Here is a 25,615-nt window from a genome sequence, read left to right on the forward strand (position 1 = left end):
TGTGGCCATCAACATGACGCAAGAAGGTGTGTTGCCTCCCCGTTGCTAGAGTCTAAGATGTCACTGAACAGCTGCAGGTCATCCTGAAGGGGAGGGTGATAAGGCAGAGGTCATGGTCCATGTTGGTACCAATGTCACAGGTAGAAAGGGGGATGAGGTTTTGCATTCAGAATTCGGGTACCGAGACAGTAGACTAAAAAGCAGGACCTCGCGGGTAGTAATCTCTGGGTTGCTCCCAGTGCCACATGCTTGCAAGTACAGAAATAGGAGAATAACGCAGATGAATGCGTGCTTACAGGTTGGTGCAGGAGGGAGAATTTTAGAATAATGGATCACTGGGACCGTTTCTTTTTTTAAAATAAATTTTGAGTACCCAATTATTGTCTCCCAAACAAGGGGTAATTTATCGTGGCCAATTCACCTATCCTGCACATCTTTGGGTTGCGGGGTTAAGACCCAAGCATTCATGGGGAGAATTTGCAAACTCAACACAGACAGTGACCCGGGATCGAACCCGGGTCCTTAGCGACTGAGGCAGTAGTGCTAACCACTGCCCCACTATGCCACCCCCAAGGGACCGTTTCTGGGGAAGGTGGGACCTGTACAAGTGTGGGACTAACATCCTTGCCGGTGGGTTTCCTAGTGCTGTTGGCAGTTCAAACTAATTCAGCAGGGAGAGGGCACACAGACTGTTAGCAGAATATGGATGCAGCATAAAAGTAATCAAGTCAGAGTGAATGCAGCTGTATTATGTTGTAGCCACCTAAAATGGCTGATTCCCGATTAATTTGGCCAAAACCCGATGTAAAATGGCTAACTGAAAAGGCTGCTGGGAAAAGCAGCCAACAGGACACAAACGGACAGCTGCAGACAGAATAGCGTATTTGGCTCTGGGGAAGTCGGCCCAGATCGATACTCAAGACCATTAGCAGCACATCAACCCAGACATCTGCAGTTTAATCGGCTATTCCCGGGAACAATTGCAACATATTAGCAATTGAATGCCGGGCCAGAACTCTCGGCGCCTGCAGTGGCCGAGAGAAAGACAGGTGAACGACCACCCTCCGATCGAGGAATCGCCCCATTATTGGAGCGTATCGAACCTAGTGATTGGGAACAAGTCTAATCACTTGGGACTCAGGGTCAAGGGCCGCCCTGAGAGGCGGGAAGCCCCTGGGCCCTATAAAATTAGGGGCCAAGTTCAGATCTCTCTCTCTCTCTCCCTTCTTCTCCTGCTCGCAACCTTCGCAAGAACATCGACCAGAAGCTGTAAGTTTGACTCCAGCGATCACTACCTGATAGAGACTCCTAGCCATCGACCCGTATCAGCCTTTTGAATCCCGCAGGCCAGATCCAATTTGATAAACCATTTGTTTCCCTGACCTGGTGGGCCATCCCCAAAAGTTAAGTATTGGCCAGTAGTGGTAGGTAGTGATATAGAAAGTAGGATTATTGTGTAAGTAATTATTGCTGTACATAATAAATGACCGTTGATTTCAATCTTACTAAGCGGTGTGCTGTTTTATTAATCATAACTCGAGCTTGAAACATGTGGCGGTATCCAAAAGATACCTGGCAACTCGTGAGCAAAGGTGACATAATTAGAGCTAATAAAACTAAGGCTAATAAGAGCAACAATGTTCCAAGGGAATAAGGCAAGGCTGGATGGCCTCAATTTTAATGGCAAGGGTATTAGAGGTGTAGCACCGTCAATATGATGCGAGGCAGGTTGAGGTAATGTCAATTGAAGGCTTTATTAAGCAGAACTTTATCCCCAGCAGCGTGGTTACAGAATGCAACTGCTGAGGGAAATGGAGGGAAAAACTGGGTTCTTATACCGGCATTTCTGGGTGGAGTCCAGTAGGTGGCAGTGGTGTACCGTATTACCCCTAATACATACCACCACATTCACCCCTTGTTGAAAATAAACCCGGCGGGATGGTGGTTTGCATGGTGGTAGGGGTTTACAGAGTCGGTACTGTGCCGTAACTTTGAACAAAACACAAAATTATCGCTTCAACTGGGCCAACGGGCCAAACAGGGTCGGCATGATGCCATAACTATAACAAGACACAATAACTGAAAACGTTGAGAGTTAAAGTGATTCGATGAGCCGGTTGGGCGCCCTGGTCGTCCTTTCCGATCGTCTCGGGCGTGGTGGTGATGGCGCTGGCTCGAGTCCCGTCGACTCTGGGAGCATAGCGCTGTCCCCTGTGTCCTTACTCCTGGGCGGGTCTGGGAGGAGAACCGAACCCCCCGGGAAGGGGGTGGCTGCGGGATGAACCGGCGGGAGTGAGGAGGTGGTGATTGGCGTTGGGGGGGTGTGGGTAGCTCCGGAGGGCGCCAGATCTCGCAGGGAGACCGTGTCCTGTCGCCCATCGGGGTACTCCACATAGGCGTATTGCGGGTTGGCGTGAAGGAGATGCACCCGTTCCACCAACGGATCTGACTTGTGCGCCCGCACATGTTTCCGGAGCAGTATGGGTCCCGGAGCTGCTAGCCAGGTCGGAAGTGGCGTTCCAGAGGAGGACTTCCTAGGAAAGAGGAGGAGGCGCTCGTGAGGCATTTGATTCGTGGTGGTGCACAGCAGGGACCGGATAGAGTGAAGGGCATCCGGGAGGACTTCCTGCCAGCGGGAAATTGGGAGGCTCCTAGACCGGAGGGCCAGCAGGACGGCCTTCCAGACCGTTCCATTCTCCCTTTCTACCTGCCCGTTCCCCCGGGGGTTGTAACTGGTCGTCCTGCTCGAGGCTATGCTCTTGCTGAGCAGGAATTTATGCAGTTCGTCACTCATAAAGGAGGACCCCCTGTCGCTATGGATATAGTCGGGGAAACCGAACAGTGTAAAAATGGTACTGAGGGCTTTAATGACTGTGGACGCTGTCATGTCGGGGCAGGGGATGGCGAAAGGGAAACGGGAGTATTCATCAATGACGTTCAGGAAGTACGCGTTGTGATCGGTGGAGGGGAGGGGGCCTTTGAAATCCAAACTGAGGCGTTCAAAGTGTCGAGAGGCCTTAACTAGGTGCGCTCTATCTGGCCTGAAAAAGTGCGGTTTGCACTCAGCGCAGATCTGGCAGTTTCTGGTGACTGTTCGGACGTCCTCGACGGAGTACGGGAGGTTGCGGGCCTTAAGGAAGTGGTAGAAACGAGTGACCCCCGGGTGGCAGAGGTCCTCGTGGAGGGCTTGTAGACGGTCCACTTGTACATTGGCACATGTGCCGCGAGATAGGGCATTGGACGGCTCGTTCAGCTTTCCGGGACGATACAAGATCTCATAATTGAAGGTGGAGAGTTCGATCCTCCACCGCAAGATCTTGTCGTTCTTGATCTTGCCCCGCTGTGCATTATCGAACATGAAGGCAACCGACCGTTGGTCAGTGAGGAGAGTGAATCTCCTACCGGCCAGGTAATGCCTCCAGTGTCGCACCGCTTCCACTATTGCTTGTGCCTCCTTTTCCACTGAGGAGTGGCGGATTTCTGAAGCGTGGAGGATTCGGGAGAAGAAGGCCACGGGTCTGCCTGCTTGGTTGAAGGTGGCCGCCAGAGCTACATCCGATGCGTCGCTCTCGACCTGGAAGGGGAGGGACTCGTCAATGGCGCGCATCGTGGCCTTTGCAATATCCGTTTTGATGCGGCTAAAGGCCTGGCATGCCTCTGTCGTCAGGGGAAAAGTAATGGACTGGATTAGTGCAGGGGCCTTGTCTGCATACTGGGGGACCCACTGGGCGTAATAAGAAAAGAAGCCCAGGCAACGTTTCAGGGCTTTGGCACAGTGGGGGAGAGGGAACTCCATGAGGGGGCGCATGCGTTCAGGGTCGGGGCCTATCACTCCATTACGCACTACGTAGCCCAGGATGGCTAGACGATTGGTGCGGAACACGCATTTCTCTTTGTTGTAAGTGAGGTTCAGGGCGTGAGCGGTCTGGAGGAATTTTTGGAGGTTGGCGTCGTGGTCCTGCTGGTCATGGCCGCAGATGGTGACGTTGTCAAGATACGGGAACGTGACCCGTAAACCGTGCTGGTCAACCATTCGGTCCATCTCTCGTTGGAAGACCGAGACTCCGTTCGTGACGCCGAGTGGAACCCTTAAAAAGTGGTATAACCGCCCGTCTGCTTCGAAGGCAGTATAGTTGCGGTCACCAGGACGGATGGGGAGCTGGTGGTAGGCGGACTTGAGGTCCACGGTGGAAAAGACCTTGTACTGTGCAATCCGATTAACCATGTCGGATATGCGGGGGAGAGGGTACGCATCTAGCTGAGTGTACCTGTTGATGGTCTGACTATAGTCGATGACCATCCTGTTTCTCCCCGGTCTTAACAACTACCACCTGGGCTCTCCAGGGACTATTGCTGGCCTGGATGATGCCTTCCTTCAGCAGCCTCTGGGCTTCGGACCGGATGAATGCTCGGTCCTGGGCGCTGTACCGTCTGCTCCTTGTGGCGACGGGTTTGCAATCCGGGGTGAGGTTCGCAAACAAGGAAGGCGGTTCAACCTTGAGGGTCGCGAGGCCGCAGACAGTCAGTGGGGGTATAGGGCCACTAAATTTAAATGTTAAACTCTGGAGGTTGCATTGGAAGTCCAACCCTAGGAGTGTGGGCGCACAGAGATGGGGGAGGACATACAGCCGGTAATTTCGGAACTCCCTCCCCTGCACCATTAGGTTAGCGATGCAGAACCCCGTGATCTGAATGGAGTGGGATCCCGCCGCCAGGAAAATTTTCTGGGTGCTTGGCCGAATTACGAGGGAACAGCGCCTTACCATGTCCGGGTGAATGAAGCTCTCCGTGCTCCCAGAGTCGATAAGACACGGCGTCTCGTAGCCATTCACTAGGACTGTAGTGGTTGCAGTCTGGAGCGTCCGGGGTCGCGACTGGTCGAGGGTCGTCGAAGCCAGACGTGGTTGTTGAAGTTGAGCATCGTAATCAGGCAGTATGTGGCCATCTGTGTCGGGGTCCTTCAGCCAAGATGGCGGCGTCCGCGGATCGAGCGCGGTCGGGGGTGGACAAAATGGCGGGCCCATCTCTCCCTCGTGGCGTCCGGGGTCCAAAATGGCGGCGTCCGTTGGTCACACGTGGATCGCTGGGGGGGCTGGGTCTGTGGTCCCGTTTCTTCCCCGGAGATAGCGGCGACCCCGCGGGACTTGCACACCATCGCGTAATGGCCCTTCTTCCCGCAGCTTTTGCAGGTAGCCGCGGGGGCCGGGCATCGCTGCCGAGGGTGTCTCGGCTGGCCACAAAAATAGCAGCGGGGCCCTCCCGGTTGGTCTGGTGTTTTGGCCGCGCAGGTTTGCGGGGGTGGGGGGGGTGTCGGAGAGTCGACCGCAGCGGGGGTCCATGGAGCCCAAGGGGCTGTAGTGCGGTCGGGGGCATAGGCGCGGGCGTTACGCGAGGCCACATTGAGGGATGTCGCCAGGGCCCGAGCTTCTGTAAGTCCCAGAGATTCTTTCTCCAGAAGCCTCTGGCGGATCTGGGAAGAGGCCAAACCTGCCACACACGCATCGCGGACCAGGAGCTCTGTGTGTTCACTCGCTGTTACCGCCGGGCAGTTGCAGTTTCGACCCAGGATCTGCAGGGCGTTATAAAACTCGTCCAGCGATTCCCCCGGAAATTGCCGTCGTGTGGCGAGCTGGTAGCGAGCAAAAACCTGGTTGGCGGGCCGGATGTAGATATCCTTCAGCGCGGCGATGGCACCGGTGAAACCGTCCTTGTCCTCGATAAGGGAGTAGACGTCAGGACTCACCCTGGAATAGAGGACCTGCATCTTTTGTTCGTCAGTCGGTGTGCCGGGGGCCGTTCGGAGGTAGCCCTCAAAGCATGCCATCCAGTGTTTGAAGATAGAGGCCGAGTTATCTGCTTGGGGTGCGATGCGCAGGCACTCCGGGGTGATTCGGAGCTCCATGTTCCCACGTTGTTTTCTTCAATTTAAATTCTGCTTAATAAATTGTAGCACCGTCAATATGACGCGAGGCAGGAGGTTCCGGGTGCGGCGATGACCAGCTAAGTCGCACGTTTCGGCTGCTCCCGGTGGAACGGACTTTTGGGCTCTTAATAGGAGCCCCAACGGCAATTTTAACGGCTAAAAACACTGTGCGGTAAACCAGAAGGGAATCCCCCCTGGACACGGATGGAAAAAGGAGAGGAAAGCGGCCGGATTGCGGAGGATCCTCTAGAGCAGCGGCAAGGAAGGCAAGCACAAAGCAAGATGGCGTCGGAAGGTGGCCGTTTAGCATGGGGCCCTGACCAACAAGAGTTCCTGCGGCGCTGTGTGGAAGAACTAAAAAAGGAGATGGCCCCGATATTACAGGCGATTGAAGGGCTAAAGGAGGAGCAAAAGACCCAGGAGCAGGAGCTTCGGGTCGTGAAGGCAAAGGCCGCTGAAAATGAAGACGAAATACAGGGCCTGGTGGTGAAGACAGAGATACACGAGGCACAACACAAAAGGTGTGTGGAAAGGCTGGAGGTGCTGGAGAATAATGCGAGGAGGAAGAATTTAAGGATTCTTGGTCTTCCCGAAGGCGCAGAAGGGGCGGACGTCGGGGCATATGTGAGCACAATGCTTCACTCGTTAATGGGATCGGAGGCCCCGACGGGCCCGTTGGAGGTGGAGGGAGCTTATCGAGTTATGGCGCGAAGACCGAGGGCTGGAGAAATACCTCGAGCCATAGTGGTGAGATTTCTCCGCTATAATGACAGAGAGATGGTCCTCAGATGGGCGAAGAAAACTTGGAGCAGTAGGTGGGAGAACGCGGTGATCCGCGTATATCAAGATTGGAGTGCGGAGGCGGCGAGAAGGAGGGCAAGTTTTAATCGGGCTAAGGCGGTGCTTCACAAAAGGAAGGTCAAATTTGAAATGTTGCAGCCGGCAAGATTGTGGGTCACACACCAAGGGAAGCACCACTACTTTGAGACGGCAGAAGAGGCGTGGACATTTATTGTAGAGGAGAAGCTGGAATAGGCGGGCCAGAAAAAGAACGTTTGGGACAAAGTGGTGGGGTGATTACGTGGGGTGAAGGGGGGGAAAAGGGGGAAGGGATGATCCCTCAAGTTGTTAATCTTGCGACCCTGTAACTTTTCTCTCTTCCCCATGTTGTGGGGGAGGGGGGGAGAGAGGATGAGGAACTGTGGGCGCCGGCCATTAGGGGTGGGGCCAAGTGGGAAACGCTGGCTTTGTTCCCGCGCTATGGTAATCATGGCGGGAACAGGGAAGCAGGAAGGAGGGGGCCTCGCACAGTGGGGGCCGAGGTCACAGGGGGAAGCCGAGGTCAGCCAGAGTTTGCTGACTTCTGGGAGCAACATGGGGGGTGCAATTACGCTAGAAAGGGATGTAGCGGGGGGGGGGGGGTTAACTGGGTTGCTGCTGCTGGGGAGAAGGGGGAGCTGGTACGGGGTGGGGTGGTCGAGGCGGGAGGGCGCCGTCGGGGGGAGATACGGCTACGTGGGAACCGGGTGAGGAGCTGGATTAAAAAAGGGGATGTCTAGTCGACAAGGGGGGTGGTGGTAAAGAGCCCCCCAACCCGGCTGATCACGTGGAATGTGAGAGGGCTGAATGGGCCGATTAAAAGGGCACGGGTACTCGCACACCTAAAGAAATTAAAGGCAAATGTGGTTATGTTGCAGGAGATGCATTTGAAACTGATAGACGAGGTCAGACTACGCAAAGGATGGGTGGGGCAGGTGTTTCATTCGGGGTTAGACGCAAAGAACAGGGGGGTGGCTATATTAGTGGGGAAACGGGTACTGTTTGAGGCAAAGACCATAGTGGCGGATAGTGGGGGTCGATACGTGATGGTTAGTGGCAGATTGCAAGGGGAGGCGGTGGTTCTAGTGAACGTATATGCCCCGAACTGGGATGATGCCAATTTTATGAGGCGTATGTTGGGACGTATCCCGGACCTAGAGGCAGGAAAGTTGGTAATGGGGGGAGACTTCAATACGGTGCTGGACCCAGGGCTGGACAGATCGAGGTCCAGGACTGGGAGGAGGCCGGCTGCAGCTAGGGTGCTCAAAGACTTTATGGAACAGATGGGAGTAGACCCCTGGAGATTTAGCAGGCCTCGGAGTAAGGAGTTCTCATTTTTCTCCTACATCCATAAAGTATATTCACGGATAGACTTTTTTGTTTTGGGAAGGGCATTGATCCCGAAGGTGACAGGGACGGAGTACACGGCTATAGCTATCTCGGACCACGCTCCACATTGGGTGGACCTGGAGATAGGGGAGGAAAAAGAACAGCACCCACCCTGGAGAATGGACATGGGATTATTGGCGGATGAGGGGGTATGTTTAAGGGTGAGGGGGTGTATTGAAAGGTACTTGGAGCTTAATGACAATGGGGAGGTTCAGGTGGGAGTGGTCTGGGAGGCGTTGAAGGCAGTGGTTAGAGGGGAGCTGATATCTATCAGGGCACATCAAGGAAAGCAGGAGGGTAGGGAAAGGGAGCGGTTGCTGAAAGAACTTTTGAGGGTGGACAGACAATTTGCGGAGGCACCGGAGGAGGGACTGTACAGGGAAAGGCAAAGGCTACATGTAGAATTTGACTTGTTGACTACGGGTAATGCAGAGGCACAATGGAGGAGGGCACAGGGTGTACAGTACGAATATGGAGAGAAGGCGAGCCAGTTGCTGGCCCACCAACTGAGGAAGAGGGGAGCATTGAGGGAGATAGGGGGGGTGAGAGATGAGGAGGGAGAGATGGAGCGGCGAGCGGAGAGAGTGAATGGGGTGTTCAAGACATTCTACGAAAGATTATATAAAGCTCAGCCCCCGGAAGGGAAGGACAGAATGATGTGCTTTCTGGATCAGCTGGAATTCCCTAAGGTGGAGGAACAGGAGAGGGCGGGACTGGGATGTAGAGGGTGCCATCTCCGCTACTCCACTACTGGGCCGATATCTGGGGTTTGAATATCTGTGTGTGTCTCTCTCCAGCTGGCACTGAAACTTCAGAGGCCAGGGGATGTCGCACTGGGACACTTCCACTGAAGAGAGCACTGATTCAAGCCTGCCGTTTATTCCTAACCGATAGCCTGAGACTTATATCACACAGATCTCCAGACCCCTACCAATACCCAGGTGATTCTCTCTCTCTTGCCGGTGGTGCAACACCCACCCGGTTCCTACTCCACTAGAGTAGCTTTCCCAAGAGAGAGAATAGGACACTGCTGTTTATTTCCTAACCAGCAGTCTGTCCTGAGTGAATCGCTCAAGATGACCCTCGATTCTTGAACCCGGAATTAAGGTGAGGAGTATTTTAACAATGACTTGGTCAGAGATCGCTGGTGAAAGATTGAAGAATTTAAACGACTCCAATTATCATCAAATCAAGGTTTATTGCAAAACCCAGGTCAAAATCATCAACAGAAGAAACACAATAAAATCTTATGCTCTAATACAAACTAAGTCTATTCAAAAGTAATATAGCGGACACAACGAAAATTCTTATGATTACACAGTTTTTAGCAATATCACAAGACACAAAACAAGTTCCCTTCCCCAAAGCCTCAACCACTATTAAAGTCAAGGGAGTTTCGCAAGCTGCTGCAGAGTACTTACGGTCACAGGCTGCAGAGGTCAAGTCAGGGGTGCAGAGGTCGAGCCAAGAACGAAGAGACCCCCAATCGAAAACACAGCCCCTTTTATATTGTTTTACCTGGCTTTGTTCTGTGATCGGCCAGCCCCTTTTGCATTGAAAAAGGTAAGTTTTAAAGTTCCCGCTGGTCCCGCCCCCTTTGAGCCGGCCAGAGCTGTATGTTTCCGGGTATTCCTCGCAGGTCCGCCCCTTCCAGCTAGGCAGGCCTGCGCGATTTGAATTTGGTGCTGACTCCGCCCCCTCCTTCCAGTGAGTTTCTGCCGGTAGCTTCTGTCAGGATTGGAGTACCTCCCCCAGGTCCGCCTCCAACTTGGTTTTTTCTACCGCTTATCTTCTAGGGGCTTTTCCAGCGCAATATGCTGAACCCAGACAGTCTGTTTTCTAGGATAACGAGGTTAGGCTCTCTTGTGGAGAATTTCAGTGTCTTCCAGCTGCTCCGGAGATGGCTGCTATTCTCACCTCGCTATGTTGATGGGGTGTTATTTGGATTCTGCTCTGGTGGAGGCCAGGTCATTTACATTTGCATGGGGCTATGACCATCCCATTGTCCTGCTTGCATGCAAGCCTCCTGTGTATTCCCGTGCCCCTTTGTCTGTGTTTTGATGTTATCTTGTTGTCTGGCTCCTTCTTCCTTGTAGCTCCTAGGGGGGTTTTTGTAAATACTTATGTACTTATGTCCCTACTCAGCTCAGCGGGCCAAGCCTGCTGGGAAAACTGGTTCCATTTTCTTGGCTGAAAAGTCAGTTTACAGTCTCTGAGTTTTTATTCTTGGGCAGTTCCAAAAAGGTCGAATTGCCCGAAAACCTTACAGATGCCCCTTCGATACGTCCCTACCTGCTTGGACCGTATCGACACAGGTGAAGGGCAATTATTTCCTTTTGTGTGGACCGTAGGCCCCCCCTCAACAACATGCGAAACTACAAGTCCCAAGACAGTTCCCTTAATCTAGGCTACCCCTGATTTCAATGAAAGGGAAAGACAAGACCATACTTAATTCAAGCAGACAGTAACATATACACATTTCACCGGAACCCCAAACGTAAGGGTCCCTGTACATATATCACAATCAAGTACACATTTCACCGGAACCCCAAACGTGAGGGTCCCTGTACATATATCACAATCAAGTAACTGAAACCCGCGAATCCATACAACTATTTACAATTGCATCTGTTTATTTCACCAAGGATCCTCCTTTCTTGGCTGCACTTCGCTTCTTCCCGTTGAGGGCTCTTCATTTATCCTCCATCGTCGATACCTGCAGCTGAGAGGTTTAGTCCAACTGAGGCGACAGCATAATGTACCCCCTGTACAACATTTCCTTTGTGGGGGCAAACACTAAACCATTCTCAGCCCCCCCCCTGGTGGTGATTGGACAGTTGTGAGGGTCGATCGGTTGGGCTGTGGGCAGGGGTCGCTTTACCTGAACCAGCAGTTCGGTAGCTTTTACAGTCATCCCTTCCCTGGGCGTTACACATCCCTCCCCAGTGCGGTCAATTTATCCCGTTCCCTGGGTTCTGCCACCACCTTACAAAAGTGATTAGTGCCCCTTGTGGACATGCCTTGGCCGACCCCCACAAACATAGATAAATGCCCTGGTCGGAAGCCCACCACTTATCCCAGCAAACGGTGATCCTACCCGGTGACCCCGTGATGGTTCGGTAGGTGTTATTGTCCATTCGTTCCCAGTCCGAGGACCGATCCCTCATGTCCAGGCTCAGCTTCCTGAGCCACCACCATCTCCCCACAGGAACGTCCCCCTCACAGGTTAAACACACCCGCCTGCCCTCAGTCACCCTAACCCGGTCAGTCGCCACCTGTATCTCCTCGCAGAGTACCGAGGCCTCTCCATAGGTGAAGCTCTGGTGGCTGGAGTACCTGGTCGAGTTCGACCCCAGCCACCCAGGCCACCTCCCCAGGTGTGAGTAGCGGGCCTGCTCTATGGCCACCTGGTTTCCCTGTCCGGTAGTGACCAGGGGGGCTCTGCCGCCAGAACACCCATAGACAAAGGACTCTTCTGTCTCGCCTCTGCGGAGTTCTCCCGGTCCCACCATCGCCAGGATCAGCAAACTCCACATCGTCGGGTGCCCCATCTGTAAAAAACAAAACACATCCTTGCCTCTACAGCCCTACCTACCTTAAAGTGCATGGGTCCTATCCAGCGGCAGCAGCAGCTCCCGCTTTGAAGTTGCCGCAGCCTGTCTGTGATTCTGTGTTTACAGCCCGGCTCCCCAGGGTCCTAGTGCCTGCCGCTATCCGGCGGCAGCAGCAGCTCCCGCTTTGAAGTTGCCGCAGCCTGTCTGTGATTCTGTGTTTACAGCCCGGCTGCACCAGGGTCCTAGTACCTGGTGCTTCATCATTTTACCATTGCACCAGGCGCTTCTGTGTTCCCACGATCCTAAATACTTCACACACAACTACACACTAATTAGAACTAACAGGGGGAAAGAAAAAGGAATATGATATATACAATGCCACCCGTCTCCGGGTGGCCAAATTAAAACTGTGCCCCGCTAAACTGGGGCAGTTCACCTGTTTGGTCCAACGGCTCGGGCCAGACCGTCCCCTCCCGGGGGTTCGGGCTGCCCCTTGCCTCTCCTTCCCCAACAGGGTTCGGGGATCCCTCAGCGTTCCCTTCTACTCGGGCCCCCTTACTGCGGGACCGGGTTCTAGGGAGGTGTGATGGGGACCATCTTACCGGGGGCTTGGAGACCCGATTGCTCCTTCGTCCCCTGACTGGTTCCCAAACCCAAGGTGATACCTCCACTTCCTCCGCCTCCTTAGCCTCTATACTAAGGCAGGCCACCTGACCCACAGGTAAGGGCTTGGGAATCGTCACTGTCCCTGGGCTGGGTGCTTGCAGCACTGTCGGTCTCTTTGGGACTGCCCCTTCGGGACAGCACCTTGTCACCGGTTGTGTGGTCGTGGAGTCAGGGACCTCCCCCACCGTCGTTAATTCTGCAGGTGGTTTCGCCACTATCACTCCCAGCCCCCCCCCCAACTTACTCTTACCGGCCCTGGTGGGGTCGAAAAGTTTGCACTGGTTCACGTGGAACCATTTAATCTTCCGGGGGAGCTGTACTGCGTAAACCATGGGGCTGGCCTTGTCCACTATATTGTACGGTCCCGCGTACAGTGGCTCAAAGGCTCCTACCCGTGCAAAATTCCGGACCATTACTTGGTCCCCTATGGCCCATTCCTGGGTAGTGTGGGGCTCGAGCAGCAGCTTGTTCCTCCGGTGCTGGGTTCCCATATTAAACGCTGCCTGCCAGTTAATTTCCTTTAGCTGCTCCATGAGCTTCTTAGCAAACCTGTCTCGGTTTACCTCCCTAAGCTGCCCCTCTGTCAGGGAAGGTACCCTGACATGGATCGGGGTTCTCATGACCCTCCCTGTCATGAGCTCGTGCGGGGAGTACCCTGTGCTCCTGGACTGGCTTGCCCGGATCCCCATTAAAACTAAGGGTAAGATTTCTACCCACCGGTGGGGCGAGCTGCCTGTTTCTTTCCTGATCCTCTCCTTTATGGTCCTATTTAACCTTTCCACAGGACCTGAGGATTGAGGGTTATAAGCCACATGCCACTTTGCCTTAATCCCCAGGACTTTCAGGGTCGCTTGCATCACTTGTCCCGTGAAGTGACTCCCCTGATCTGACTCCACAAACTGTGGGAGTCCCCACCTCGAGAATACCTCCCTGACCAGTATCCTGGCTGTGCCTGCTGCGGTGGCTGTTCGGCAGGGGAAGGCTTCTACCCACTTGGTGAAAATATCCACCAACACCAGACAGTACTTGTAACCCCCTGCCGCTGGGGGAAGGGGTCCAATATAGTCGATCTGTATCGACTGCCAGGGCCCCTCCACCCTGCGGATGTGCCCCAACGAGACCTTTCTTTTCTTGGGGTCCGGGTTATTGGTAGCACACACCAAACAGCTCGCGCAGAAATCGCGAGCATCCTCCCGGAGGCTCGGCCACCACCCTACCCTCTCCACCCGTTGCCAGGTGGTCTCAGGGCCGGGATGTCCCGCTCCGGGGCTCTCATGGGCCATTTCGATAAATTCCCTATGGTGCTGGGAAGGCACTATCCACTGGTCCCCTCTGAAGAGCATGCCCTCCTTCAGTGTGATATCCTTCCCCCCATAGGGCCCCTCTATCCTTTCCTGTCTACCCATGGCCGTTATGACTTTTTTTAGCTCGGGGTCCTGTCCCTGGGCAGTGGCCAGATCTGGGGCCAAACTCGTCCCCTCCCCCCTCTGGGGCTGTCTTGTAACGGCCGCTACCTGTCCTTCTTCGTACGGGTCCCACGCTATCCCAGTCTTAGCCCCCTCTCGAGCCAGGCCGTCTGCTTTCTGGTTCCCCTCGCCCCGTGGCTCTGTTTTGGAGTGAGCTTTCACCTTGAGGATATACCTGTCCTCCCCCTGCCCAACTGCCGCCACGATCTTCTCAAGGAGGGGTTTTGTGGCCAGTGGTTTCCCATCCGAGGAGGTGTATCCTCGGCGGGACCAGATAGCCAGGTACTCCGTGCAGGAGTTACATGTAAACATGCTATCTGAGCAGATGGTATACGGCGCGGGAAAGCGGTCGGGGTGGGTCACCACATACATCACTGCAGCCAGCTCTGCCTGCTGGGCGCTGAGTGTATGGGGGAGTTTAAGGGCCAGGGCTATGTCGGCATCGGGGTCCCAGATCCCACAGCCCGTGAACCTGACGCCCTCCGCTACCGTACTGGACCCATCCACATAGATCTCCCTCCCTGTCGGGTGCAGCCCTGCCCTGAGTCCGAACCCTACCTCCCATACCCCTTCTACGGAACAGTGGTGTGGCTCCCCGGGGTAGATCAGGTTGGCTGCGAGCTGTGGCTCATTCAGCCCTTTTACCTGAAGGGCCATTTGAGACAGCAGGAGGGTCCACCTGGTGATTCTGGCGCTGCTGACCGTGCCGTCCTTAATCCGGCCGTCCAGCAGCATTTGGGTCGGGGTGTGATGTGTCAGGAGGGTGATGGGGCCCATCCTAACAAATACCTGCATCCGCTTTACCGCCCAGTGGGTGGCCAGCAGATGCCTCTCACAGTTGGAGTATGCCCGCTCCACGTCTGTGAGGACCCGAGAGGAGTACACCACCGGCCTTAATTTGCCATGTCGGGTCTGGAGGAGCACAGCACTCAGGCCATCGCTGCCTGCGGCCACCTCCAGGAAAAACTCCTCCCGGGGGTTAATGGCTCCCAGGGCTGGGGCTTTCTGCAAGTCCTGCTTGAGTTGGACGAACGCCGTCTCACATTTACTGTCCCAGTCCCACTCCACCCCCTTGTGCAGCAGCCTAAGCAGAGGCGCTGCTGTGGTGGCATAGTCCTCAATGAAATCCCTGCAGTAGCCGGTGATTCCTAAAAAGGACCGTATCCCCTTTACATCTACGGGGACTGGGAGTTCCTGCACTGTTTGTCTCCTGGCGGTGTCAATCCCTCTCTCCCCAGCTCTCAGGGTTAACCCCAGGAACTTCACCTCTCCTAGCCCGATCTGTGCCTTTTTAGGGTTAACTTTCAGCCCTCCTTTGTGTAACATCCCCAACAGCTCGTCCACTAGGGGCCCATGCTCCTCACTATTACTGGTGAACAACAGGATGTCGTCCACATACTGCACCAGCTTGTGTGGCTCACTGAAACCCTTTAAGCATTCGGCCATGCATTGATGGAAAATGCTCGGGCTGTTGTGGAATCCCTGCGGGAGACAGGTCCAGGTGTACTGTTGCCCCTTAAAGGTAAAGGCAAACTTGTATTGGTCTTCCCTTCTGACCGGGACGGACCAAAATCCATTCGAAATATCCAGCACCGTAAAAATTGAGGCGGATGCTGGAATTTCTCCTAACAAGTCTGCCACGGCCGCCACCGTTGGGGCGCAGGCCGGAATGTGTTTATTCAGGACTCTGTAGTCCACGGTGGCCCTCCAGGAGTTGTCCGGCTTCCTCACCGGCCAGAGCGGGGAGTTTACATGGGTGGCAATTGTCCTCAACACCCCTTGCCGCACCAGTGAGTTTAGGGCCACCTCCAAGTCTGCCTCTGCTTCCCGGGGGAAGCGGTACTGTTTCTGGGGCTGGGACATGGGGTCCCCATCTACCCTGACCTCTGTCCCAGTAACTCTCCCACAATCATGCTTGTGGGTGGCAAAAGCAGCCAGATTCTTGCGGACATACTCCCTGAACTCTTCCGGGGTATTCCTCTCCAGGGCTTCTAGATCGTACCCTTCCTTTGGCTGTACCACGCACAAAGCTCCCTTCTCCTGGGCTCTGTCTATTACCCTCAACTCCCTTTCAGTCCCTTCCGTTGCTGCACCCCACAGGCAGTGATTTCTTAGGTCCACCAGGATCTGATGAGCCACTATGAAATCAGCTCCTAGGATCCCTTTCCCCTCCTGTTCCCATCTCATCAGGACGCATTTCCAGTGCGCCTGGAGTGCCCCTAACCTGATAGACAGGGGAACAGAGAAAAAACCCATTTTTTCATTCCCGGTAAATCCAATGAGGCTATAGGGTACCCCGCTAGACAGAGGGGATGCCCGGGGATTGTCCGTGTGGACTATAGTACTGGAAGCCCCTGTGTCCAGTAGGTAACTCCCGACCGTATCCTGGACCTCCATTTTTACCCAGGGTCTCCCGCATGGGCCATACTCCAGTGGGCATAGAAAGGTGGGTTGCTGAGGGGCTAGCCATTCGGAGGCTTCCCTGGGTGCGGGGGCGGGCTGACCCTGGCCCGTTGCCATAGCCACCTGTCCTGAGCCTTGCAAAAGGGCTAAAATTTTACTTATCTCGATGGTTCCCGGGGCAGCTGCTCCTGCCACCGGGGTCTGACTCTCTACTGCGGGAGCCCTCTCCTGCTTGCTGGGGTTTTTACATTCCCTCTTGAAATGCCCGGCCTTCCCACACCCGTAGCATACCGGTTTCTTGTCGGAGGTCCGGGTGCCCTCATGCTTCCACTCTCTCTTAGGGGCTGCTGGCACGATTTCGTGCACTTTACCCTTAAGAGGCTTGTCCTCACCCCTCTCCCCATTACGATATGCGAGGGTAAGTTTCCTAAGGACCTCTTCCTCATTAAGGGCCGGGGTCTGCGGGTCGAACCAGTGTTCGGCTTTTGCCCTAACGTTAGGGAGACAATTGGCAACTAGGGTTTTCAGCCAGTGGGCGGTTCTTTCCCCTAGATTCCGTCTATCCGCGGGAACCCCGCATGCCTCCATATAGACAGTCCACAGTCTGTCTGCGAACATGGTGGGAGATTCCCCTGGTTGCTGCTTGGTTTCCCCCACCCTCATGAAAGGGCTCCCCAGATTCAAGCCCATTGCCTCCAGAACAGCAGTCTGTGCTGCCGCCCAGGTGTCAGGTCTTCCCCCATTCCCAGAGGTCACTGTCCTGCATAGCTGGGCATCTAGGGTTATCAGGAGCATCTTTATTTGCTCCCCTTCGTCGCAGTCATTGATGTTGGCTGCCTGTTCCACCTCCATAAAATGCAGCGACGGATCCCCCTTTTGAGTTAGTTTGGGAACGTGGGCCACCATCCCCCTGAGCGCGGATGCCCCATGAGGAACGATAATGTCGCCCTCAACCGGTCCCCTATTTGCCATCCCCGCCGGGGGACCATACCTCCTTTGCCTGACAGGGCACATCTGCCCTACCTGGGGTTCCTGCTCCTCCTCCCCACTGTCCAGCTCTCCTGCCTCGTTGGGTAGCCCCCCTGTCCCCGGGCTAGCTACCCATATAGGAGACGCCGCTATCTGGGGATACACTGCCGACCCCCCTTGGACTTGCCCCTGAACGTGCAGCCCGATCCCCCCCTGCCGACCCGGACACAATCCCGGTGCCTCTGGAGGCGGTCTATTCCCCTTGGCCTTTGGGGAATCATCCGCTGCGAGGAGCACCTTGCCCCTTGGGACCCCCCCTGGACCTACCAGGTGTATCTGTCCCCTGAACTTGGACAAGGTCTCCTCCAACTCCGTTATTCGTGCCTGGCACGGCCCATGGGCACAGTCCCCTACTTCCTCGCGAGCCACCTGGTACGCTGCCTGGATGTCCCGGAACTTCCCCTCCAGCTTCCTACACTGCTCTGTACTCCGAGCATAGAGTTCCTGGAGCCTCCGTTCCTTTTCTTTACCCTCCACTATCTGGCAGTGGAGATAGTTCTTCTCACACCTGTTAGACTCATTTCTGCCAATTCCCCCCGCAGTCGTTCCGCTGCGCTAGCCTCCTGCTCTAACTCTTCGATCCTTTGCTCTGCGTTGACTACCTGCTGAGACAGGCAAACCAGCCAAACTGCCTTCTCCAAGTGCCTTTTGTGCGCCTTGCTTTCTGTCCATGCAGCCGCTGCCATTACCGGTTGCTCCGCATTGATCAATTCTGAGACCCAAGGTTTGGTGAGGTTGACCTTTTGCCACAAATATGAGGATATTCTCTCCTCCATTTTGCTTCGTTCCCTCACCCCCTCTGCCAAGTCACATACTCCAAACCACCGGGGTCCTGCCGCGGTCGCCATTGTAGAGGGTGCCATCTCCGCTACTCCACTACTGGGCCGATATCTGGGGTTTGAATATCTGTGTGTGTCTCTCTCCAGCTGGCACTGAAACTTCAGAGGCCAGGGGATGTCGCACTGGGACACTTCCACTGAAGAGAGCACTGATTCAAGCCTGCCGTTTATTCCTAACCGACAGCCTGAGACTTATATCACACAGATCTCCAGACCCCTACCAATACCCAGTTGATTCTCTCTCTCTTGCCGGTGGTGCAACACCCACCCGGTTCCTACTCCACTAGAGTAGCTTTCCCAAGAGAGAGAATAGGACACTGCTGTTTATTTCCTAACCAGCAGTCTGTCCTGAGTGAATCGCTCAAGATGACCCTCGATTCTTGAACCCGGAATTAAGGTGAGGAGTATTTTAACAATGACTTGGTCAGAGATCGCTGGTGAAAGATTGAAGAATTTAAACGACTCCAATTATCATCAAATCAAGGTTTATTGCAAAACCCAGGTCAAAATCATCAACAGAAGAAACACAATAAAATCTTATGCTCTAATACAAACTAAGTCTATTCAAAAGTAATATAGCGGACACAACGAAAATTCTTATGATTACACAGTTTTTAGCAATATCACAAGACACAAAACAAGTTCCCTTCCCCAAAGCCTCAACCACTATTAAAGTCAAGGGAGTTTCGCAAGCTGCTGCAGAGTACTTACGGTCACAGGCTGCAGAGGTCAAGTCAGGGGTGCAGAGGTCGAGCCAAGAACGAAGAGACCCCCAATCGAAAACACAGCCCCTTTTATATTGTTTTACCTGGCTTTGTTCTGTGATCGGCCAGCCCCTTTTGCATTGAGAAAGGTAAGATTTAAAGTTCCCGCTGGTCCCGCCCCCTTTGAGCCGGCCAGAGCTGTATGTTTCCGGGTATTCCTCGCAGGTCCGCCCCTTCCAGCTAGGCAGACCTGCGCGATTTGAATTTGGCGCTGGCTCCGCCCCCTCCTTCCAGTGAGTTTCTGCCGGTAGCTTCTGTCAGGATTGGAGTACCTCCCCCAGGTCCGCCTCCAACTTGGTTTTTTTCAGACCTGCGCGATTTGAATTTGGCGCTGGCTCCGCCCCCCTCCTCCCAGTGAGTTTCTGCCGGTAGCTTCTGTCAGGATTGGAGTACCTCCCCCAGGTCCGCCTCCAACTTGGTTTTTTCTACCGCTTATCTTCTAGGGGCTTTTCCAGCGCAATATGCTGAACCCAGACAGTCTGTTTTCTAGGATAACGAGGTTAGGCTCTCTTGTGGAGAATTTCAGTGTCTTCCAGCTGCTCCGGAGATGGCTGCTAATCTCACCTCGCTATGTTGATGGGGTGTTAATTGGATTCTGCTCTGGTGGAGGCCAGGTCATTTACATTTGCATGGGGCTATGACCATCCCATTGTCCTGCTTGCATGCAAGCCTCCTGTGTATTCCCGTGCCCCTTTGTCTGTGTTTTGATGTTATCTTGTTGTCTGGCTCCTTCTTCCTTGTAGCTCCTAGGGGGTTTTTTGTAAATACTTATGTACTTATGTCCCTACTCAGCTCAGCGGGCCAAGCCTGCTGGGAAAACTGGTTCCGTTTTCTTGGCTGAAAAGTCAGTTTACAGTCTCTGAGTTTTTATTCTTGGGCAGTTCCAAAAAGGTCGAATTGCCCGAAAACCTTACAGGGAGCACAGATTGAGATGGAGGAGGTAGTGAAAGGGATTGGGAGCATGCAGGTGGGGAAGGCCCCGGGACCAGACGGATTCCCGGTGGAATTTTATAGGAAGTATATGGACTTGCTGGCCCCGCTTCTGACGAGAACCTTTAATGAGGCTAGGGAAAGGGGGCAGTTGCCCCCGACTATGTCAGAGGCAACGATATCGCTCCTCCTAAAGAAGGAAAAAGACCCGCTGCAATGTGGGTCCTATAGGCCCGTTTCCCTTTTAAACGTGGATGCTAAGATTCTGGCCAAGGTGATGGCGATGAGGATAGAGGACTGTGTTCCGGGGGTGGTTCATGAGGACCAAACTGGGTTTGTGAAGGGGAGACAGCTGAACACGAACATACGGAGGCTGCTCGGGGTAATGATGATGCCCCCACCAGAGGGGGAAGCGGAGATAGTGGTGGCGATGGATGCCGAGAAAGCATTTGATAGAGTGAAGTGGGATTATCTGTGGGAGGTGCTGAGGAGATATGGCTTTGGAGATGGGTATATCAGATGGGTACAGTTGCTGTATAAGGCACCGATGGCGAGTGTGGTTACGAATGGGCGGGGTTCTGATTATTTCCGGCTTTATAGAGGGACGAGGCAGGGGTGTCCCCTGTCTCCGTTATTGTTTGCACTGGCGATTGAGCCCCTGGCCATAGCACTGAGGGGTTTCAGGAAGTGGAGGGGAGTGTCTAGGGGAGGAGAAGAACACCGGGTATCTTTGTATGCGGATGATTTGTTGTTGTATGTTGCGGACCCGGTGGAGGGGATGCCAGAGATAATGCGGATACTTGGGGCGTTTGGGGATTTTTCGGGGTATAAATTGAACATGGGGAAAAGTGAGTTGTTTGTGGTGCATCCGGGGGAGCAGAGCAGGGAAATAGAGGATTTACCGCTGAGGAAGGTAACAAGAGACTTCCGGTACTTGGGGATTCAGATAGCCAAGAATTGGGGAACCTTACACCGGCTTAATTTAACACGATTGGTGGAACAGGTGGAGGAGGATTTCAAGAGATGGGACATGGTGTCCCTGTCACTGGCAGGTAGGGTGCAGGCGGTTAAAATGGTGGTTCTCCCGAGATTCCTCTTTGTGTTTCAGTGCCTCCCGGTGATGGTCACGAAGGCTTTTTTTAAGAGAATCGAGAAAAGTATTATGAGTTTTGTGTGGGCCGGGAAGACCCCGAGAGTGAGGAGGTTTTTTTTGCAGCGTAGTAGAGATAGGGGGGGGGGGGGGGGGGGGGGCTGGCACTACCAAGCCTAAACGATTATTACTGGGCCGCCAATACTTCAATGGTTTGTAAGTGGATGGGAGAAGGGGAGGGAGCGGCGTGGAAGAGATTGGAGAGGGCGTCCTGCAAGGGGACCAGCCTACAAGCAATGGTGACGGCGCCGTTGCTGTTCTCACCGAATAAATACACCACAAGCCCAGTGGTGGTTGCGACACTAAAAATGTGGGGGCAGTGGAGACGGCATAGGGGAGGAACGGGAGCCTCGGTGCGGTCCCCGATAAGAAATAACCATAGGTTTGTTCCGGGGAGAATGGATGGGGGATTTGGAGCATGGCAAAGAGCTGGGGTAACACAGCTGAGAGATCTGTTCTTGGATGGGACGTTTGCAAGTATGGGAGCGCTGACGGAAAAGTATGGGTTGCCCCAAGGGAATGCGTTTAGGTATATGCAACTGAGGGCGTTTGCGAGGCAACAGGTGAGGGAATTTCCGCAGCTTCCGACACAGGAGGTGCAAGATAGAGTGATCTCAGAGACATGGGTGGGGGATGGTAGGGTGTCGGATATATATAGGGAAATGAGGGATGAGGGGGAGATCATGACAGAGGAGCTGAAAGGGAAATGGGAGGAAGAGTTGGGAGAAGAGATCGAAGAGGGGCTCTGGGCTGATGCCCTACGTAGGGTAAACTCGTCGTCCTCATGTGCCAGGCTAAGCCTGATACAATTTAAGGTTTTACACAGGGCGCATATGACTGGAGCACGGCTCAGTAAATTTTTCGGGGTAGAAGATAGGTGTGGGAGATGCTCGAGAAGCCCAGCGAACCACACCCACATGTTCTGGTCATGTCCGGCACTACATGGGTTTTGGGTGGGGGTGGCAAAGGTGCTTTCGAAGGTGGTGGGGGTCCGGGTCGAGCCAAGCTGGGGGTTGGCTATATTTGGGGTTGCAGAAAAGCCAAGAGTACAGGAGGCGAGAGAGGCTGATGTTTTGGTCTTTGCGTCCCTAGTAGCCCAGCGCAGGATATTGCTTATGTGGAAGGAAGCCAAACCTCCGGGCGTGGAGACCTGGATAAACGACATGGCAGGGTTCATAAAGTTAGAACGGATCAAGTTCGTATTAAGGGGTTCGGCTCAAGGGTTCACCGGGCGGGGGCAACCGTTCGTCAACTACCTCACAGAACAATAGAGGGAATGGAAAAGAAAGACAACAGCAGCAACCCGGGGGGGGGGGGGGGGGGAAGGATCCGGGCGGGCTCTCAGGGATGTCGTTGTATATGTATAGGCATTTGTTATAGGTAATGTATATTGGACTGTTGGATTGTATCTTTGGAGAGTAACTATTTTTGATAAGGCAGTTGCCATTTAGTTTTTGTTTATATATTATTTATTTGTTTAAAACTGGCCAGTTATTTATATTGCTTTATTGTTGTTTAAAAGAAAAACTATGTACTGTTTTATGTTTGGCCAAAAAATCTTGAATAAAATATATATTTTTTTAAATATGACGCGAGGCAGGTTGAGGTAATGTCAATTGAAGGCTTTATTAAGCAGAACTTCAACCCCAGCAGCGTGGTTACAGAATACAACTGCTGAGGGAAAAACTGGGTTCTTATACCGGCATTTCTGGGTGGAGTCCCGTAGGTGGCAGATCCTATCAGGACCTGGCATCCCTCCACCAATAGCCTGTCGACAAGTGGTGTACCGTATTACCCCTAATACATACCACCACAGAGGTAAAATCATAGAATTTAGTGTGGAAGGAGGCCATTCGGCTCATTGAGTCTGCACCGGCCCTTGGAAAGAGCACCCCACTTAAACCCACGCCTCCACCCTATCACCCTAACCCAGTAACTACACGTAATCTTTTCAGAGACTAAGGCCTCTCCCTCCCTCTATTTTTCCCCTTCGCACTCTCTTCTTCTCCTTGTGGTGTTGGGTGCTCTGATGCACAGATGAACCAACATAGTTGTATTTGGTACAACTCGATTTTATTTCAACTTCTATTTGCAATTCGGTCTGGATACTCTGCACGTGGTGTCCCCCTGTGTGTATTGTAACAGATCTGTCTTCATCCTGGTCTCCAGCTATACTGGCCACCGGGTGTCGTGTTCGTCCTTTTATACCGTCCCTGTCCTTGTCTCGATGGTTGTGGTGTTGTGTGTGCTGATTTGTCTGTTGGTCTGTCTATCAGGATGTGTGTCTCTGATTGGTTGTGGTGTTGTGTGTGCTGATTTGTCTGTTGGTCTGCCTATCAGGATGTGTGTCTCTGATTGGTTGTGGTGTTGTGTGTGCTGATTTGTCTGTTGGTCTGTCTATCAGGATGTGTGTCTCTGATTGGTTGTGGTGTTGTGTGTGCTGATTTGTCTGTTGGTCTGTCTATCAGGATGTGTGTCTCTGATTGGTTGTGGTGTTGTGTGTGCTGATTTGTCTGTTGGTCTGTCTATCAGGATGTGTGTCTCTGATTGGTTGTGGTGTTGTGTGTGCTGATTTGTGTTGGTCTGTCTATCAGGATGTGTGTCTCTGATTGGTTGTGGTGTTGTGTGTGCTGATTTGTCTGTTGGTCTGTCTATCAGGATGTGTGTCTCTGATTGGTTGTGGTGTTGTGTGTGCTGATTTGTGTTGGTCTGTCTATCAGGATGTGTGTCTCTGATTGGTTGTGGTGTTGTGTGTGCTGATTTGTCTGTTGGTCTGTCTATCAGGATGTGTGTTTGAATATCACGACACGCCTGACGGTGGCGATCAGTTTAAGAGGCCTCAGGCTCTGGGCGCGGCCCCATTTCCGCATCTGCCGCGGTTCCGGGAATCGCTTCGCCTCCGACTGCAGCTCAGCTCCCGGAAGCCCGCCCGGCCCCGGAGAGAGAGAGAGAGAGTCCCGCCCGGCCCCGGAGAGACAGAGAGTCCCGCCCGGCCCCAGAGAGAGAGAGAGAGAGTCCCGCCCGGCCCCGGAGAGACAGAGAGTCCCGCCCGGCCCCAGAGAGAGAGAGAGAGAGTCCCGCCCGGCCCCGGAGAGACAGAGAGTCCCGCCCGGCCCCAGAGAGAGAGAGAGAGAGTCCCGCCCGGCCCCGGAGAGACAGAGAGTCCCGCCCGGCCCCAGAGAGAGAGAGAGAGAGTCCCGCCCGGCCCCAGGGAGAGGGAGAGAGAGTCCCGCCCGGCCCCAGAGAGAGGGAGAGGGAGGCCCGCCCGGCCCCGGAGAGAGAGAGAGAGGCCCGCCCGGCCCCAGAGAGAGGGAGAGGGAGGCCCGCCCGGCCCCGGAGAGAGAGAGAGAGGCCCGCCCGGCCCCAGAGAGAGGGAGAGGGAGGCCCGCCCGGCCCCGGAGAGAGAGAGAGAGGCCCGCCCGGCCCCGGAGAGAGGGAGAGGCCCGCCCGGCCCCGGAGAGAGAGAGAGAGAGAGAGAGGCCCGCCCGGCCCCGGAGAGACAGAGAGTCCCGCCCGGCCCCGGAGAGAGAGAGAGAGAGAGAGGCCCGCCCGGCCCCGGAGAGACAGAGAGTCCCGCCCGGCCCCGGAGAGAGAGAGAGAGAGAGAGGCCCGCCCGGCCCCGGAGAGACAGAGAGTCCCGCCCGGCCCCGGAGAGAGAGAGAGAGAGAGGCCCGCCCGGCCCCGGAGAGAGGGAGGCCCGCCCGGCCCCGGAGAGAGAGAGAGAGAGAGGCCCGCCCGGCCCCAGAGAGAGGGAGAGGGAGGCCCGCCCGGCCCCGGAGAGAGAGGGAGAGGCCCGCCCGGCCCCGGAGAGAGAGAGAGAGGCCCGCCTGGCCCCGGAGAGAGGCCCGCCCGGCCCCGGAGAGGGAGGCTCGCCCGGCCCCGGAGAGAGAGAGAGAGAGGCCCGCCCGGCCCCGGAGAGGGAGGCTCGCCCGGCCCCGGAGAGAGAGAGAGAGAGGCCCGCCCGGCCCCGGAGAGAGAGGCCCGCCCGGCCCCGGAGAGAGAGAGAGAGAGGCCCTCCCGGCCCCGGAGAGAGAGAGGCCCGCCCGGCCCCGGAGAGAGAGAGGCCCGCCCGGCCCCGGAGAGAGAGAGGGGCCCGCCCGGATCAGCGGCGTATGTATATTGGCCCCGTTATCATTGGTACGTAGTGAACGTCATCAGGAAATCGCGGAACTGGATGAGTTCAGGAATGCGGTAACATCCACATTAAAAGCAGTTTGGATCAGGAAGTGCTGAGTGTGAACATGGCTCTCAGACAGCAGGTCCAGAGTTTGGCCGAGGATTTAATTTGTCCCATTTGTCTTGACTTCTTCACTGATCCGGTTTCACTGGATTGTGGACACAACTTCTGCCGCTCCTGTATCACCCAGTGTTGGGAAAAGGAGAGAAACTCCTGCCTGGAATGTAGAGAGGAGTTTCCGGAAAGAATCCTCAGGGCAAATCGGGCCTTAGCGAATCTGACCGAGAAAACTCGAGAATTAAATCTGAATCCGGAAGAGAAGGAAAGTAAACTTCACTGTGAGGAACATCAGGAAGAACTGAAGCTGTTTTGTGAAACTGACAAGAAATTGATCTGTGTGATTTGTAGCTGGGAACACACAGAACACTGCTTCACCCCGATTCAGAAAGCTGTTGAAATCTACAAGGTAAATTAGAAAATATTTTATAAACTGATAGGTTTCTCCC

The 25,615-nt window shown here is 54.4% G+C and overlaps 2 protein-coding genes across 2 annotated transcripts in view; both read left to right on the forward strand.

The window, feature by feature from the left end:
* Positions 1 to 13: 13 nt before the first annotated feature.
* LOC140389155 (uncharacterized) lies at positions 14 to 25,127 on the forward strand. Its single transcript, XM_072473314.1, has 2 exons — positions 14 to 26; positions 23,767 to 25,127. The coding sequence occupies exons 1-2, from the start codon at positions 14 to 16 to the stop codon at positions 25,125 to 25,127; spliced, it is 1,374 nt and encodes a 457-aa protein (XP_072329415.1).
* The window catches only part of LOC140390483 (zinc-binding protein A33-like), a 44,969-nt gene continuing 44,361 nt past the window's right edge, over positions 25,008 to 25,615 (forward strand). The window contains exon 1 of the mRNA XM_072475649.1: positions 25,008 to 25,575. Coding sequence (XP_072331750.1) covers positions 25,174 to 25,575 — 402 coding nt within the window. The 5' untranslated portion in view covers positions 25,008 to 25,173. The remainder of the gene's footprint in view (positions 25,576 to 25,615) is intronic.

This window comes from Scyliorhinus torazame, chromosome 14 (assembly GCF_047496885.1).
Source record: "Scyliorhinus torazame isolate Kashiwa2021f chromosome 14, sScyTor2.1, whole genome shotgun sequence".
NCBI lineage: Eukaryota > Metazoa > Chordata > Chondrichthyes > Carcharhiniformes > Scyliorhinidae > Scyliorhinus > Scyliorhinus torazame.